Source organism: Crocodylus porosus, unplaced genomic scaffold (genome assembly GCF_001723895.1).
Source record: "Crocodylus porosus isolate Cpor-Errol unplaced genomic scaffold, CroPor_comp1, whole genome shotgun sequence".
NCBI classification, from domain to species: Eukaryota; Metazoa; Chordata; order Crocodylia; family Crocodylidae; genus Crocodylus; species Crocodylus porosus.
The window spans coordinates 17,176,586-17,191,871 of NW_017728912.1; the positions used below are offsets into that span (position 1 = coordinate 17,176,586).

The 15,286-nt window shown below is 39.7% G+C and overlaps 1 protein-coding gene across 11 annotated transcripts in view; it reads right to left on the bottom strand.

Annotated features, from left to right (window-relative positions):
* Nucleotides 1-15,286, bottom strand: part of ANK2 (ankyrin 2) — a 550,591-nt gene that overhangs the window by 410,892 nt on the left and 124,413 nt on the right. For 5 of the 11 annotated variants that reach the window (XM_019534077.1, XM_019534078.1, XM_019534076.1 and 2 more), the window contains exon 1: nt 1,584-1,722. The exons of 1 other annotated variant lie outside the window; for it this stretch is intronic. In XM_019534077.1, the coding sequence (XP_019389622.1) occupies nt 1,584-1,667 (84 nt within the window). In that variant the 5' untranslated portion in view covers nt 1,668-1,722. Of the gene's footprint in view, nt 1-1,583; nt 1,723-15,286 lie in introns of those variants that run through there. 5 more of the 11 variants (XM_019534083.1, XM_019534082.1, XM_019534079.1 and 2 more) reach the window with 2 other exon arrangements.

The window sequence follows — 15,286 nt, forward strand, 5'->3', positions numbered from 1 at the left end:
CCATACAATATAAAATATAATAATTTTGCAACCAATAGCTAATTTACACACAGTGAATTTTAAAAATACACTGAACCAGATAAAGCCCCTTTGAAAATTATGCCTTAAAATTTAAATTTAAGATGAGACAAGACAGTTTTTCTACTGCTCATTTGTGCTTAGGTGTAAAAACCAATGCGCTACATAAAATCACCCACTATGTGGAGACTCAGGTAATATTCCAAGCACAATGGGGTGGGGTGAGGCTATCTTACCTTCACCCTAATTATCTTGCTTTGGCTCAATTATGATACATCCTATCAGTTGTTCAAAACACAAGCTTCTCCCTGTGATAGAACTGCACCTATCAGATGCTAGCCATTACTTAGGAGCCTTTCTTTCCCAGTCAAAAACCCTGCTAAAGATCTGTATGTTTAGGTCTCTGTTGTGGTTACTATATTTTATCAGTGTGTCCTTATAATATTGTGTTTTGCTGGAACACAATGTTATAAATCCTATTCAAGGTTAAAACTGGAAACTGAAAAATGAATTGATGATATACTGCTTATTTTGTTTCTGAACTAGATTCTTCTTAGAGTAACCCCCTCACAATGAGAGAAAATTAGACCTAATAAGAGTATGTAAAACTGTATCTGTCACTTTATTATTTTGCAACCCTTCCTGCCAACAAAAAAGAGCAATTAGCTTTTTTACTATTTAAAGTATTAATTATGAGCAAACGACTTCAAATGTCAGGAATCAACTGTTGGATGCAGGAACCTGTAAAGAATCAACCACCCACTAGAGACAGGCTGGCTGTAAAGCAAGAGCATCTTGGAAACTGGGTGTGGCCGTACAATTTTTACATTTTTACTTAACCGGTTTCCATCAGCACCATCAAATTACTATAGGTTTCTACAAAAGCTCAACAGTATTTTTATTAATTGTACATCTTCCTTTCAGCCATTTGCTTAACCCAGCATACAAGGCACAGAACTTGCTGGACAAACCGAACGGAAGGGAGATAAATCCAAATTTATACTCTTAAAAAAAACAAAAAAGAGAAACAGACAGACAAAAGAACATCAACATCCAGGTTTAACATTTCTTCTGTCACAGAAAACTGCTCTCTTGCCTAACAGAAACATACTGACACCAGTGCTGAAAGGCATTTCATGTCTAATGAAGCCAAGACTAACACAACAAAACAGGCGTCCGTTTGCCAAAGAAACTCTTCAGCTTGGTTAACACAACCTTACTAGTTCACCTGGCAAGATACTCAGAAGCCCTCGGATTTTTCCACATTAGCTATGGTGCCATCCACCAGCAGCGAGAACAAAATCCCTCTACGGCTTCCCATATGCCACACACCTCGGCTTTGTAGGCAACACAGTATCTCAGTCGGCTCACCCATTGCTGGCTCTTGTTTTTTCCCACATTAAAAAAATGCTATGCCTGCTTTTCCCTTATACATCGCATAAGTAACATATCTCAACACCTCAGCAGAAGGAGCTCACTGCTTCAGCATCCCTTGTCTCTAAACCACTCCTATAGACTCGCTTGGTTACTCGCACATCATTTTTGCTCTCCCCATTCAACATTACCTTCTTGGGTCTTTTCCTTCTCTGATTACTGCCGTTGTATTTCTCACCACCATCACTTTTCTGAGCCGCATCTTCATTCATCATATTGAACAGTTTTGAAAGCAAACTGCTCTGCCATTAAACCCTCCCGACTGTACAGACTATTAGTGGGTATGTCACTTGCTAGCGAGAAGGAGGGGTATGTGTTGGTGGGGGAGGGAAAAGGGCACACTGGGAGGGTTAGCATGATGACGTTGCCATGGCAGCAGCTGCCACAACTGTTTATCTGACTGCATTGTTAAATCTGATTCAGCCAATTACCACCAGAGTCTGGTTACTTCACAAGGAAGAAAGCCTTGGACTGAGAATCCCAGGGTCTCAGAGTTTGGGGACTTGCATGGTGACGAGCTGGTGCTTGATACAGTCTCCTTTTTTAGTAAATGTAGGAAACGGCCTGCGTAAGGTCCTCTGCATATGACTGCACTTCAACAGAGCAGAACTGACACAATGCAAACAGATCACTGTAGCAACGTCACTGCTTCAAAGCCAAGGAGGTGCATTACACTGCATGCAACGAAAGGATGCAATTATAACTGAGAGCACAATTTTGCCACACTACTAGAAACCCAAACACATTTCTTCAGGGAGTTACATAGCATGGTTACTGACAGCAACATTTAACACACTAAGACTAGACTGAGAAGTTCTGTTCTCCACTGGAAGAGGAATCCACAAAGATAGTAGTCATATTTAAAAAAGTAATTTCATACTATCCAGTTCTCTTCTTGGTAAACTCAAGAGAGAATGTTAGAAACTCTTTACTGCCTATTGAGCCTAGATTTGTAATGTTGTTTTTAGTCTAATTGAAGAAACTAAATGATACTTATGGGTGAATAGATACTTTCTTGAACCCAGCAGGCAAATCTCCTCACTCTTGGGCGCTATTGTGTTTATTACAGACCACTAGCATTCTATCCCACATCTTTATTTGTGTGTGAAGAAATTTCATTTTGAATACAATAGCAATATAGATTTCCCATTGTGCTACATGCTGTACAAATGCATGCGGTGTCTCCAGCCATGCATATTCATGTGACAATCAATCAGGAAAGTGGCCTAACAAGGGATGGGAAACCATGGCACCACCCCCCATCACACACTTAGAGGGGGTATGAGAACAGCAGCCATTGCTAGTCCAGCCACTGCCATTGCTGCAGACAGCCCAGTCACTACAGCCACTGCCTCCCAGGGTGCAGACTCTGGTAGTTATACCTCTGAGTCACAGCTATATTGTCAAAAGACTTAGATGATGACTACCAGTGTAATTAGCAAGATAAAACATAAACAATGCTAAAATGGTTTGCACAGCACAGGACTAGCAGATGTTTCTAGACTAAGCCACTTCTACCGTGTTTTGAAAAGACAATATAGAAACATTCTGATGTAAATGTGTGTAGGGGTAGCAATGTGCTTTCATCTCCTCCAGTGAATAAGCTAACAAATATACTGTTCCACTAACTACTGAACAAAGAAACAGAAAAAATTGCCCTCCTTCCTAAACAGTAGTTAGGGTTAGGGAAACAAAAGGGAAAGAGTCACTTTAACTACTTGCTTGGTGAAAGAGGAGGAGGAGGAGGTTTGAGAACAGGGAAAGGAACCAATGAGGCATGAATGTGCTGTCCCACAATTAAATTTGCTGTTAACACAATGAGCATCTGCAGCATAACAATAATGTTCAAAATGCAAGTCTATCACTATTTTTGCTTGTCTACTTGTAAGTTGTTTTGTTGTTGTTGTTATATATTTTTTCTTTAGTAGAATTAGGAATCCCCATATATAATTAAGAGAGGGATAACTCTTGAATGAGGCAGATGCTACATTACTTTGCATCTGTTATGCCATAATTACAACCATAATTTGTTGCAGTATGTGTTTGGGAAAAACATGGAGTAGTCACTTGTTATCAGTGTCAAACATTCATGGAAATCATTTGTGAAACTGTAAGTCATGCACGTGCTTCTCTTTCATCCACAGACTAACACTGTATGAGACTGTAATTTATGAAAGGATACAAATTTCCTCTCCATCTTCAGTATTGAGCTGTTTTCCCTTTCAGCCCTTTTTTTTTTCCGAGACAAACTTTTTTTAATGGTCTGGTGGGTTTATGTTCCCCTTGAAAACTATCTTCTTTGGTAACGTGTACCTTGGGATGATACGGAGTTTGCTTTATTCCGATATGAATTTCTCTTCCCAAATTCTCAAAGACTAGATATGCGTAAGCCATATTTTTTTATGCAAAACATGAAGACAGACAGAAATACTGGCATCTAAAGATCACAGCAACTACATGGCTGAAGAATTATTGATTAAAAGGCAGGGACAAGGATTAACTCAGAAACCCAGGATCATCTTTATCTCAAACTTGACGGCTTGCCCTCATAGAAGATGGCACTGCTATCACAAATTTTATTCTACATCGACTGTGACCTCTGAGCCAGAAAAAAAGGGAAAGTTGGCCTGTGAGAAGCAGGCTTTCCCAAGAGATGTGTGTGGTATAAGGCTGACGCCAGGTGAAAAAGAATAAACAAGGTGAGTGAAATGCAAGTGTCATTGCTGTATACCCAAGGATCTGTTGGGGCTGTTAAGATAGAGCAGATTTGAGATCTTTGACTTAGTATGTTTTATGGGGTTCTTGCACCTCCACCTTCAGGTGAGTTTTTGAGAGGATAAAATTATACAGGGGATGAAATGGCTCTTAGCAAATAACACTGCAAACTAAATAGATCACTAGGTCTTAAGAGCAGGCGGTGTGCAAAGAAATTGTGCATGTCTGGTCTAATGCTTTTCCTGTCTCATCTGCAGATGACAGCAGCAGTGCAACACCACTCTATGGGAAATAAGAAGCATTCTGTGACCATGCCCCCAAAAGAATATACTTAAAAATAAAGTTGTGACAACCATATCAAATATTTATTAATGGGAAACACTACAAAAACAGGGGCTCAACAAACAAATTCATTGAAGGATGACATTCTCATTAACCTTAACTGCTGTTAGCCTGTCTCCCCAAACTGTGCATTAATCTTTGGCAAAGCGATCCTAAATGCAATCATAGAGAAATGATGCTCTCACTGTGTGACATTTTCAAATTTATAATATCCTATAATCCTAAAAATACAGCATGAAAATTGATAAACAGGGATCCAAACATCTAGCTCCAGAATGTACTTGCAAATTAATCTTGCTTAACTCCTACCACCACTCAGCTCACCCTAAGTTAAAGAAAAATGTATTGAAAGCCTCAATTATCCTTTAGGATTCTTCAAAAGGCTGGCCTGTGGAGTATACTCCTAGTTAACAGATGTGCAACTGCCCCAGATGAGAGATATTTGCTATTGCCAAATTTGTGTGTCATGGATTGCACTCTACTTCACAAAGCACAATGAATTAGCTGACAAAATTCTGTAGAAGCTGCCAGTCCTTGAACATAGAGATGTCCTGGGAATTACATAGTAAAGGGATTGAGCTGTTAAGTCGCTAACAGCACAATGCTGCAATCATATACATGATGAACTCTTATCAGCTTACAAAAAAGGCTGTCTGCCCATGAAACACCTGCAGGATCAATGGTTGGTAGCTGAACAGCATACACCCCTGAATAAGAGATGATACGCTTAGACTGAGTAGTAAGCATGCAGATGTCCCTTCTGGGCATCTCATGTAACTAAGCCTACAAATAGTATTTAATCTGATTTGACATGGATTGAAACCAGGCTTTCCCCAGACAACTTAGAGGCACCAAGCAAACCCAACTCCAGATGAAGTTAAGCAGAGCTGCAGATATTCTACACCTTTGGAGGCAAAAAAATATCAGCTATCTGATACTAGGTGCCTATATCTGAAATTAGGAACCCGAATTTAGGCACCCACATTTTAAAATTCTGTCCACCAATTTTAGCAAAGAAGAGTGGCTTTTCTCTCCCTTCTCAAGCTTGTGTTATCAAACTACAGGCAGAGGAAGGAGAGACTGACCAGTGATAAAAAATAGAAGGTAAAAGGAGGAGGTTACAGGTGGCTTAGGAGCTGGTACTGTATATACAGTGAGCCCTGGTAAATTCACCTCTTCAAGGAAAATGCAAATCAGGTGAATTATATATCAGATTATCCCATAGTGACCAATTATCTGGAACTGAAAATGGAGGGGGTAGGGAAAGATAGACTGGAATCCAAACTATGGCAAATTATAGCATATGAGAGGCAAGCATTTCTTTGGGTGATACCTTTTATTGTACTAACATCACTCTAACACTACCAAATTAAACCATTAGTAATTGTCCCACAGGTGAATTAGCAAGCATTCACTGTATAACCTTTCAAATGTGGATCACACAGGCAAGTCAACAACATGTCACGAGCTTTTGGGAGCCTTTATAAATGAGTCCTCTTAGCATAGTTTTTCACAAACAGCTGGCTTCTGAGAACCATCTACTGGGACTCATCCAAAATACATGTCAGTGATGGAATGACACATGCTTCAACCAGTGATGAGGTTTCTGAGGCACACACAATACAGTCATTTAGGTGATTCTACCAGTAAAGAAAAAACATGGAGACAAGATGTCAAACTGAAATCAATGGAATGTCACTGCTTTACACCAGCTGTGCCCAATATATTCTATGATAGAAAGACCAACTTGCAGTATGACTTGAGTCTCTTGTGAAATAACCTGCAAAACAAATGCTTGCCATTTTGCATGAACTAACAGTGAATTTCCCTTTGCATTTTGAAGTTCCATATCCCTAATATTAGATCACTTTCTTTTCCATCAATCCAGCCAAAACTTGGAAGCAAGCAATCTGTTTAAACTTGTCTAAAATTATTGAAGACTCTGCCACCCATGAAGAATTTATGCAAATAATAAAAATAGTTGAAACAGCATTTTGACAGCACAAGGGTGAGAGAATTACAATGCTTCTCGGGAAGTTCTTTTTATGTGCTGCTCCATTCACTTTCTAAAGACTCTTTTCTTTCACATTAATCTCCTTTAGCATACAGCTGACAACCTTATCCATGACAATCTGTTAGGCAAAGTTCTAGGTCAACCATACCTGAGAGGAGAAAGTTGGTAGGGTGTCTTTGAATCAGGATTTAGAAATAGAGCAGCACTGTTCTCCTCCAATACTTCAACATACTGTGTGTCACACTCTTCTTTTAAATTAGATAATAAGCTGCTCTCCACAGATGCTAAAAGCAGCACCGGCAATTGCCTTTATGTGTTTTTAAAAAAGAATGTAGAAGAACAGAAAATTCCTTATTGGTCTTTCATTTGGCATCTTGTCCCCTTGCAATATGGGCATTTATACACATGCTCTGGGAGGGGGTGTGGCTTTAATTAGAGTGGTGAGAACTGCTCTGATTAAAGTGCCTGGAGCATCACATGTACCAGCCTCCCCACACTGAAAAATGGTGGCAGGGACATTTTAACTAAGGCTTGTAAAATGAGCTTTAGTTAAAGCGCCCCTGCTGACATTTTTCAGTGTGGGGTTGCAAATACATGTGACACTGGGGTCTGCTGAAGTGCAGTAACTACCATGCCCCAACAGACTCAGTTAAGTCTGTTCCAACATGCTGTAATTACAGTGTGCCAGAGCAGCCTTGCTGCACGTGTACAGGCACCTTTAGTTCATTCACAGTGAGCTTTATGGAGACAGAGGTGGTCGAAAGAGAACTGGGTGCTGTATTTTTGAAAAAGTAACGAAAACTCCACAAGAATGTGCTGATCTTTAATTAGCTAATGATTCAGAAAAAGGATTAACTACACTAAGCAGTTTTCCCTTTTCCTAAGCAACAAGTTTAAAGAATAAATAAGCCTATACTGTTGATTCTGTTGCCAAACATCCTCACATCCTGCACATTTCCAAGACGGGAACCTTGGTTTTGGGAAGATGGAATGAAGGGAAAAAAAAGACTCTTTTCCACAGGGCAGGGACAGTGCCTAATCTTCAGCTCACTCACCCCTCACTTCCTTGATCAGAGGGGGACGAGGGGGAAAATTAGTTTTAACCCTTTCACAGCTAAACTGTTAGCAGTTCTTGGATGCTCAGCCAAAAGCTAAAACCATAGCTGCTGAAGACTGAAGGAGTGCAATGGTGTGGATGCAGCCCCCCTCCTGCCACTATCCCTGGCTGATTCAGGTGTAGGGAGAGCCCCAGAGCCGCTCCTGCCCCACACCAGCTGTGGGGTGCTGCGGAAAGTGCCAGGCTCAGCAGTGGAGGTGATGCACTGGTTCCTTCCTCCAGCACCAGCTCCCTACCCACCCTAGCAGTTCTCTCCCACCAGCTGGGAAAAGGAGAAGCCTGTTTGCCCCAGAGCTGTTCCACACTCATTCCTGCTTCCTGCTGGATTCCCCCTCACCCCTCCATGCAGCTGCTGAAGGGAAGCGAAGGAAAACCATCCTATAGCATCTCTGTGCATTTATTCTAGGCAGAAAAATTAGTTTCACTGCTTAAGACATGTACTCCAATTTTGGAAAGCTGGTTTTTGGAGAATAGCTGAGTGTAGTATGCAAGTACATACAGTACTTAAACTACAGGTCTGAATGCTTTTAACTTGGACTTACTTGAGCTACCACCCAGATGTGAATTTCACTGTAAAGTCTTCAAGGGACTGCCTTTCCACTTTGTGTTCAGACAGAACCTAGCTCATTTGGATGCTCATCTATAACCAAGGGCCTAGTTATTATCAAGACAACAACAGGAACAACAGTTATAATCTTTCATCCCCCAGCCATTTTCATTCCAGTCGATAGCAACAAAGCATTGGATTCAACAGGATTCCATATAAATTCCCTATACATTCAGTCATTACAGAGAATGAGAGTCAAAAGGAAAACACTTTTTAAAAGGTATTACATTTTACATCTCACACACGCTACTTATTTCTCATTCCACTGCAGCATCATTTGTACCACTTATGAAGAAACTCTCTTTCACACACTGAACCTATCAGCCTGGCATCAATATTCCATGGAATACAAAGCATGTGATTCATAGCTGCTTTAAGCATAAAAATGAATTTAACTATTGCTAACACTAAAACACTTTTGTGTTTGACTTCAATAAATACAAATGTATTGTTTTTCAGAAAATACATGCATTTTAATAACTTCTCTGCTTAGTATTGCAAAAATATGACATATTACCATATTCATTAATTGTTCTGTACTTATCAAATAGTCTGGTTGGGATGATCAGCTGCAATTTTCCTTGACTCTCTTTTAACAAGGGGTTTTTACTGTTCACTTTGACCTAAACCCTGAGGTTGCATCTGTCCCACCATGATAAGGAGAGAACAATAGTACAAATCACAGCAGGGCGGGAGTGGGACCCAGCTACAATTTATCACTAAAACCATCAAATCAAACCAAGACGGGGAAAAAAAACCAGGAATGAGATAGTATTTTTCATTATATTTTCAAAATGGAATAAGTGGCCTGTTAAATTATTCCAATTCCTTAAGGAAGAAGCTTGAAGTTAAACTACAGACACAGAAACCAGGCTACTTCTTCATGCTGTTACAGACCTATACCTTCAGCAACAATCATTCTCTCCACAATGGGTGCATCTATACATGCAAGTAAAATAACACAGTAAACTCTGGAGTCATCTGAGCCAGAAGAAACTGCTCCCAGGCACAGTATCTACACATGTGCCTGAGACAGTAGTAATTTGAGCCATGGTGGAGCAACCCCAGGCTGGCAGTGGGCACAAGAAGTCAGCTCTGGGCTCTGGGTGGCGGTGTTGGGCAGTGGAGGGTCTGGCTGGGGCACAAGGGTGCTAAAGTGCAAAGCCACGTGGCTAGGCCCATGCACTCACTTTAGCACCAGCCCCTGTCACCATCTACACGTGTATTTCAGTATAGTTACTTACTCCTCCGTCTTTGACAGTACTATCTTACGGCGGGGTTGATTAGTTTACTGAGCCCTAATACTGGCACATGTGTAGCTGGTGATGCTTTACTGTGAAGCTAATTAGTCTACTGTAAAGGGCATGTGTAGATGCACCCAATAAGTACGCAACAAATGGGGCCAATAGCTGAGGCATGAAAGGATAGGCAGAAAGGGAGCTCAAGTGAATGATTCTGAGCCCAGTTAATAAATCATTATAATTTCTTAATTCTTTTTAAACTTAGCAATAGCAACAATTTTATTCCGACAACTGGCCAGTGAACTCCTGGTTCTTTCGAAGCCAATAGTTCTGTGGTTGACTTTAAATGGGACCAGAGTTTTATCCTCTGCCCACACACCAGTGACTCCCAATAATATGAATACTGGCAGCATCTATATATCAAAGGGTCAAATGGTGCGCCTAATATGGGAAACTTGTATGGAAAAAAATTAATAGTATATTTATGCAAATCATGTACAAACTGATCTCCTCATTCACTTTTGTACTTCTCCCCCCTTGGTTTGAAGTGGTTAATTCCTTTTCAGACAGAGTATTCCCTTGATGGACTGACAAGGAATGAAATGGCCAGGGGCTAGGTTACATAGATATTGCAAATGGAAGGAATTGACTATTGAGAACTGTCAATATGTAAATAAAGCTACCTTGGAGATCTACCAGGAGACCAGTATATCTCCTAGTTAAAATAAATTTAAATAATTGCTGGACAAAGGACTGTTTTTGGACATGAACAGTACAATTACTTAGTTTGACTACAGCTTCCACCCCTTCCTGGGGGGAGCAGAGAGAAGCAGTGCACATAGAGGGAAATGGCATAGCTGGAACATGAGACAAAAAAATAAGAAAGAACAAGTTGTTAGGAGACACGTAGGAAAATCCTGTTCTTCCAGGAAACAGGACTCTATTTTAGGATGGTGTGGAAAAACAGGCAGACAGTCTATTACTCAATCCAAGACAAAGTGGTGTCTGCCTTAATAAGCCAAAATAACTTAGCAAAGTTACACAAGTGACAAATGTATGCTTTGCTTTACCACTAACCTAAAATCTAATTTTGAAAAGGCTGTCCTGTACTGCTGCAAATGTTTGCCAGTTGCACACCTCTTAAGAGGGTAACTCTCTAACAGGGTTTCAATCTCATGAGCTAAGTAGAGATCCAAAAAACCCAAGGCTGAATCAATTCAGTCTTCACAAGTTAGTCAAAACTGCGTAGACTGAACCAATTAGCAAATGAACAGACATTCACTTTTTGATTCCAGAAATGCAGCCTCATGCCTGCAGTAGCCCAGGCCAAAAGCCAGAGGGATGCTAAAGTACGCCCCCTGGTCAGCTTCAGCAGACAGCTGGGGCCACAGCTAGCCTACCCGTCCACCCTGTGAAGGGAGGGGTTGCAGGAGAGGTGCAAGGCACCGTGGGATGGTGGGGGACTCAGTTAACTTGAATCTGGAAGGGATCTGGGACAGACATTCAATAAACCAATTTAACTTAAAAATAAGTCTGATACTACTTCCATCCAGGTTTATCTTAATCTGGTTTTGGCCATTTTGAAAGTGGTTTATGTCCACTGAACTTCTGTTGTATTTGAACCAGTTTCTGATCACTTATACCGGTTTATGTGCCATTTCTCTCTTTAGCCATAATGACCTGATCAGTTGAAGCCAAGCAGTCAGTCTTTGCAAAGTTTTTCCACAGGATTCCTCCTTTAGCAACATGAATGCTCAGGACCTGCCACTAAGGAGTATGTATTCACAAGGGTCAAAAACATAGCACAGCTACTGATCTGGGACTGAAGAACCTAGAATGTTTAAATTATTTTTTGTTGTTACTTTTTAAAAATATATATTCTGAAAAATGACACCACAGTGAAAACTTAGTAAACGTAATCCTAAAACCATACACTGAATAGCCAATGAGATATAGATATTAGTCAATATAACTGCACTAGAAAGAAAGAAAAAGAGTTTGAAATGGATAGCAGAGGCACAAATAAGACAAAAATACTTATTAAAAACAACTAAATGACTTGGATTATATTACAAACCCATCGCTAGGCACACTCAGGTTCACCATAAGCAAATCTTGAGATTTTTCATGTTACTGTCTTCAAAGCTGAGCCAGAAGCACAACTCACAGCAAACCATAGACTAAGTGCCCTTTGCAGTGGAGCACAACACCAGGAAAAAAAAAAACAGCCTGAATGGAATATTTCAACTACATTCCTCCCCATTCCCACACCCCATGCTGAGGGCAGAGAAGACTGTCTGCTAGCATTACTCTAGTTCAGTGTTGACCAGAAAAATCTGAATTACTCTCAGGGGTTTGTTATTTCCATATTTAAGACCCTTTTACGCTGAAGGGGCTCCAACCCAGGGTACACTTAGATCCAAACCATGACAGTGGAACCTATAAATTAAATTTGCAATATTGAATTGTTGATGGAAATTGTATATAAGTGAATCTACCCTGATAATATTATAATATTTCTGCAAATAAAAGGGAATACTAGCATTGTCTTCAAACATATATAGATCCTAAAATGGTTGAGTGGGATAGGGATTTGGGCATTTACCAAACCCAGTCAGTATGCTCAGGAAAAAAAAAAAAAAACAGCCACTGCTAATTTTTGTGATTAATAGGAGTCAAAAAATAGTCAGAAGAGTTACTTTTACTCCCTTGAATTTACAGCACAAATCTGATTTTGGTGTCAGATCCTTAGCTGATATAAACCAACAGTACTTAATTGAAGTCAACAGAGTTATATAGGCTGAAGTTTTGACCCTGGAAGTTTTGAATACCTGTCCCACTAAACAACTCCTTCCTTCAGCAGAAATTTTTTTATCCTTAACATACACCACTTTTTTCCATTAAAAATCGTATCAAATTCCACTTAAAAAAATAAGTTGTACCTGAAAGGTTTGGCATTAGATGATTTCCCTTCCACAACTATACCACATGACTATAATTGACCAACTTGTTCATAAAACTCAGAATAATACATCATAATCTATTTTATAACAATCCTATTTCTCAAACAGGATAAAATTAAAGCTGTCTGGATATACTCTGCACCCTTAAAAAGATTTAAAATGTGTATAAATTCGTTTTTCTTGTCTATGTATCAGCACCCAAAGCAATGGACAGCAGTACAAAGTAGACCTGTTTACTTTACACCAGTGTTTCCCAAACTTTTCTTTGGCAAGTCCCCACATACGGTCCCATTTCCTTAGCATGACCCCTCACTCCCAACTCACAGCTCCCCACCCCCACAACCCTATCCACTGATGTTGCAACTGCATTTGGGGTCACAATCTACAGTTTGGGAACCGCTGCTTTACACTTCTATAAATATGAACTGCTCACCCTTTGTTTACTTCTGATAAAAAATAAATAATTTTACAGGATGCTGTCATGTGGCAGAGAAATCAATTGTTTCTTTCATCAGCATGCTAGAAATCTTGTAAATGGTTTCTGTAACAAATTCATCTGGCTGTGTATCTGCTATTGGCAGGAGATCACAGCAAAGTCATCAAGCCCTTGGTTCTTGGTACAAGTTAAGCCTCTAAAATGAACCTCATTTCTGTTACCATTACTCAAATAAAAGAGTGAATGTATTACTTATTAAAGATAAAATAAAGAAAATCACAAAGAGAAAGAGTTGTTCTGAAACTATTTTGTGGTAGTAAGTAGTTGCTTAGTTTCAAATAACAAGACAAGACATCACCTACACAGATGAACCCTAACAACTTGCTCTGCTCGCTTGAAAACCCGGTTTATGTGGACAGTTAAACTGACCTTGCAGCACTTTTATTCAGTCTAAAGCAATAATCCTGCCTGAACATATTTATGTTTAGTGCAGCTACTGAAATCAGTCACCAAGATATTTCTGGAGAGAAATTAATACATTTTAAGGCACGTAGTCTCTTTATTAATATGTAATCATGCTATTCTGTATTTTTACTAAGTACAGAACAAACATTTCACAGGCTTTGCAAAGATGCCTTGCAATATCACACAGTGAGCACACATGTACACATTTCCCAGACAACTAAATGGTGGTGTGCAGGTTGACAGGCTTGCCCATGGTCACAAAATGAGTCATGGGTCTCAGGGATTGGGAGTAGAAGTCAAGAATACCACTCTAACCACAACATCTTTTATACTGAACTTTGTTGAAACAATTTTTGCCCTTTAAGGAGGGACAAATTTTACCAAGACTAAATAAGAACACATCCATACCAGCATTTCATTTGTGCATTAGTTATTGGCTCTGACTTTTGTTAGTCATCCATTTAAGGCACATTTTACTTTCATTTTGGAATTACTAAGGACTTATCCATGTATTTCGTCTAGCTCCACAGCAAATGCCATTCTATGGAAATGGAAAAGTGTAAAAGGAACCTGTTTCGGTATCAATGACTACTGGATCCTTGGCAACACTTACAACATAGCTTCATGAATGCCCAATACAGTAGTCCTATATGTTGTGATAATATTATTCATGCCCACTAAAAGGTGTTTAGATCTTTCAGGGATTCTGGTGGTACACAAATAGTATGGGCACTAGATCCCTCCTTTAGTAGAGACGGGTGAATTGGAATATCTGCTCCACCTGATTCACTAAGATCCTGTCAAATAACACTGATGTTAAGTAGCTTTAAAATGCAATCAGTTTGCTTTCACAAAGGCCTCAGTCACTTTGCCCAGTTATATTAATGCCTCGTTTGTTATACGCGTACCACATCTTGTTGAATTCCAATTTCCTGCCAAGTTTTTCAGAATGATGTTTGCCTGTGTATACACTGAAGATCTCCAGAAAATGTGTATACAACAGATTCCCACACAACTAAACTGCCAGTCAAAATACAGACAAAAAACATCGAGTATTTTCGATTGCACAAATGTGCAAAGGAAATTCTTTGCAGGGTTTGTAACACACTGTCGTTCAAATACATTAAAACTTGTGAACTGAATGCATCATTTCTGCCCAATGGGAGCTGCAAAGCAATCATATAAATCAGGCATCCATCCATATACTCTTTTTCCATAACTGTAGTTGAATTTATGTGACCTCATATGACACATCTGTTTCAAAGACATCAAACTTTCAGCCCTCACTTTGCAAAGAGACAAAAGAAAGGGCTCTTCACCTTGCGATTATCATGTTGGCCTCATGCCCAAAGACAATTGCTATAGTAACCAGCCACCTGGTGTGGATAGTGTCTGGCTAGGAGTATTCCCTCTGATGCCTTGGATTTTTGTTTTAGGAGATGTTTATGCTTTGCTTCTTTGGGGAAGCAAAGATTAGCAGTAAAATCACAAATCGGTTTGAATGTAAGAGAAAATGAGAGAAAATCAGTTGTCAGGATTCCAAAGGTGTAATGTCTTAAATTCCTAGATTTATATATATATTTTGCAAGTATTATTAAAAGTCATTAAACTATAACAAAATAAACATCATTTATATTAAGTATTGCCTCCTTGCCATGAACTATATGAACCTCACAAAACGAAAATATTATGGTTATGTTAACAGCACTTCGATGGGAAGCTGGGTGACAGCGACCACGAGCTGATCACCTTCACCATCTGCCGTAAAGCTGGCAAGTCAGTCAGCAACACAGAAGTCCATGACTTCAGAAAAGCTGACTTTGACAAGCTCAAGAGGCTTGTCGGTCAGGCCCTCAGGGACCATGACCCCAGGGAGATGGGAGTTCAAGAAGAGTGGTTGCTTCTCAAGGAAGCGATCCTCAGTGCACAAGCTA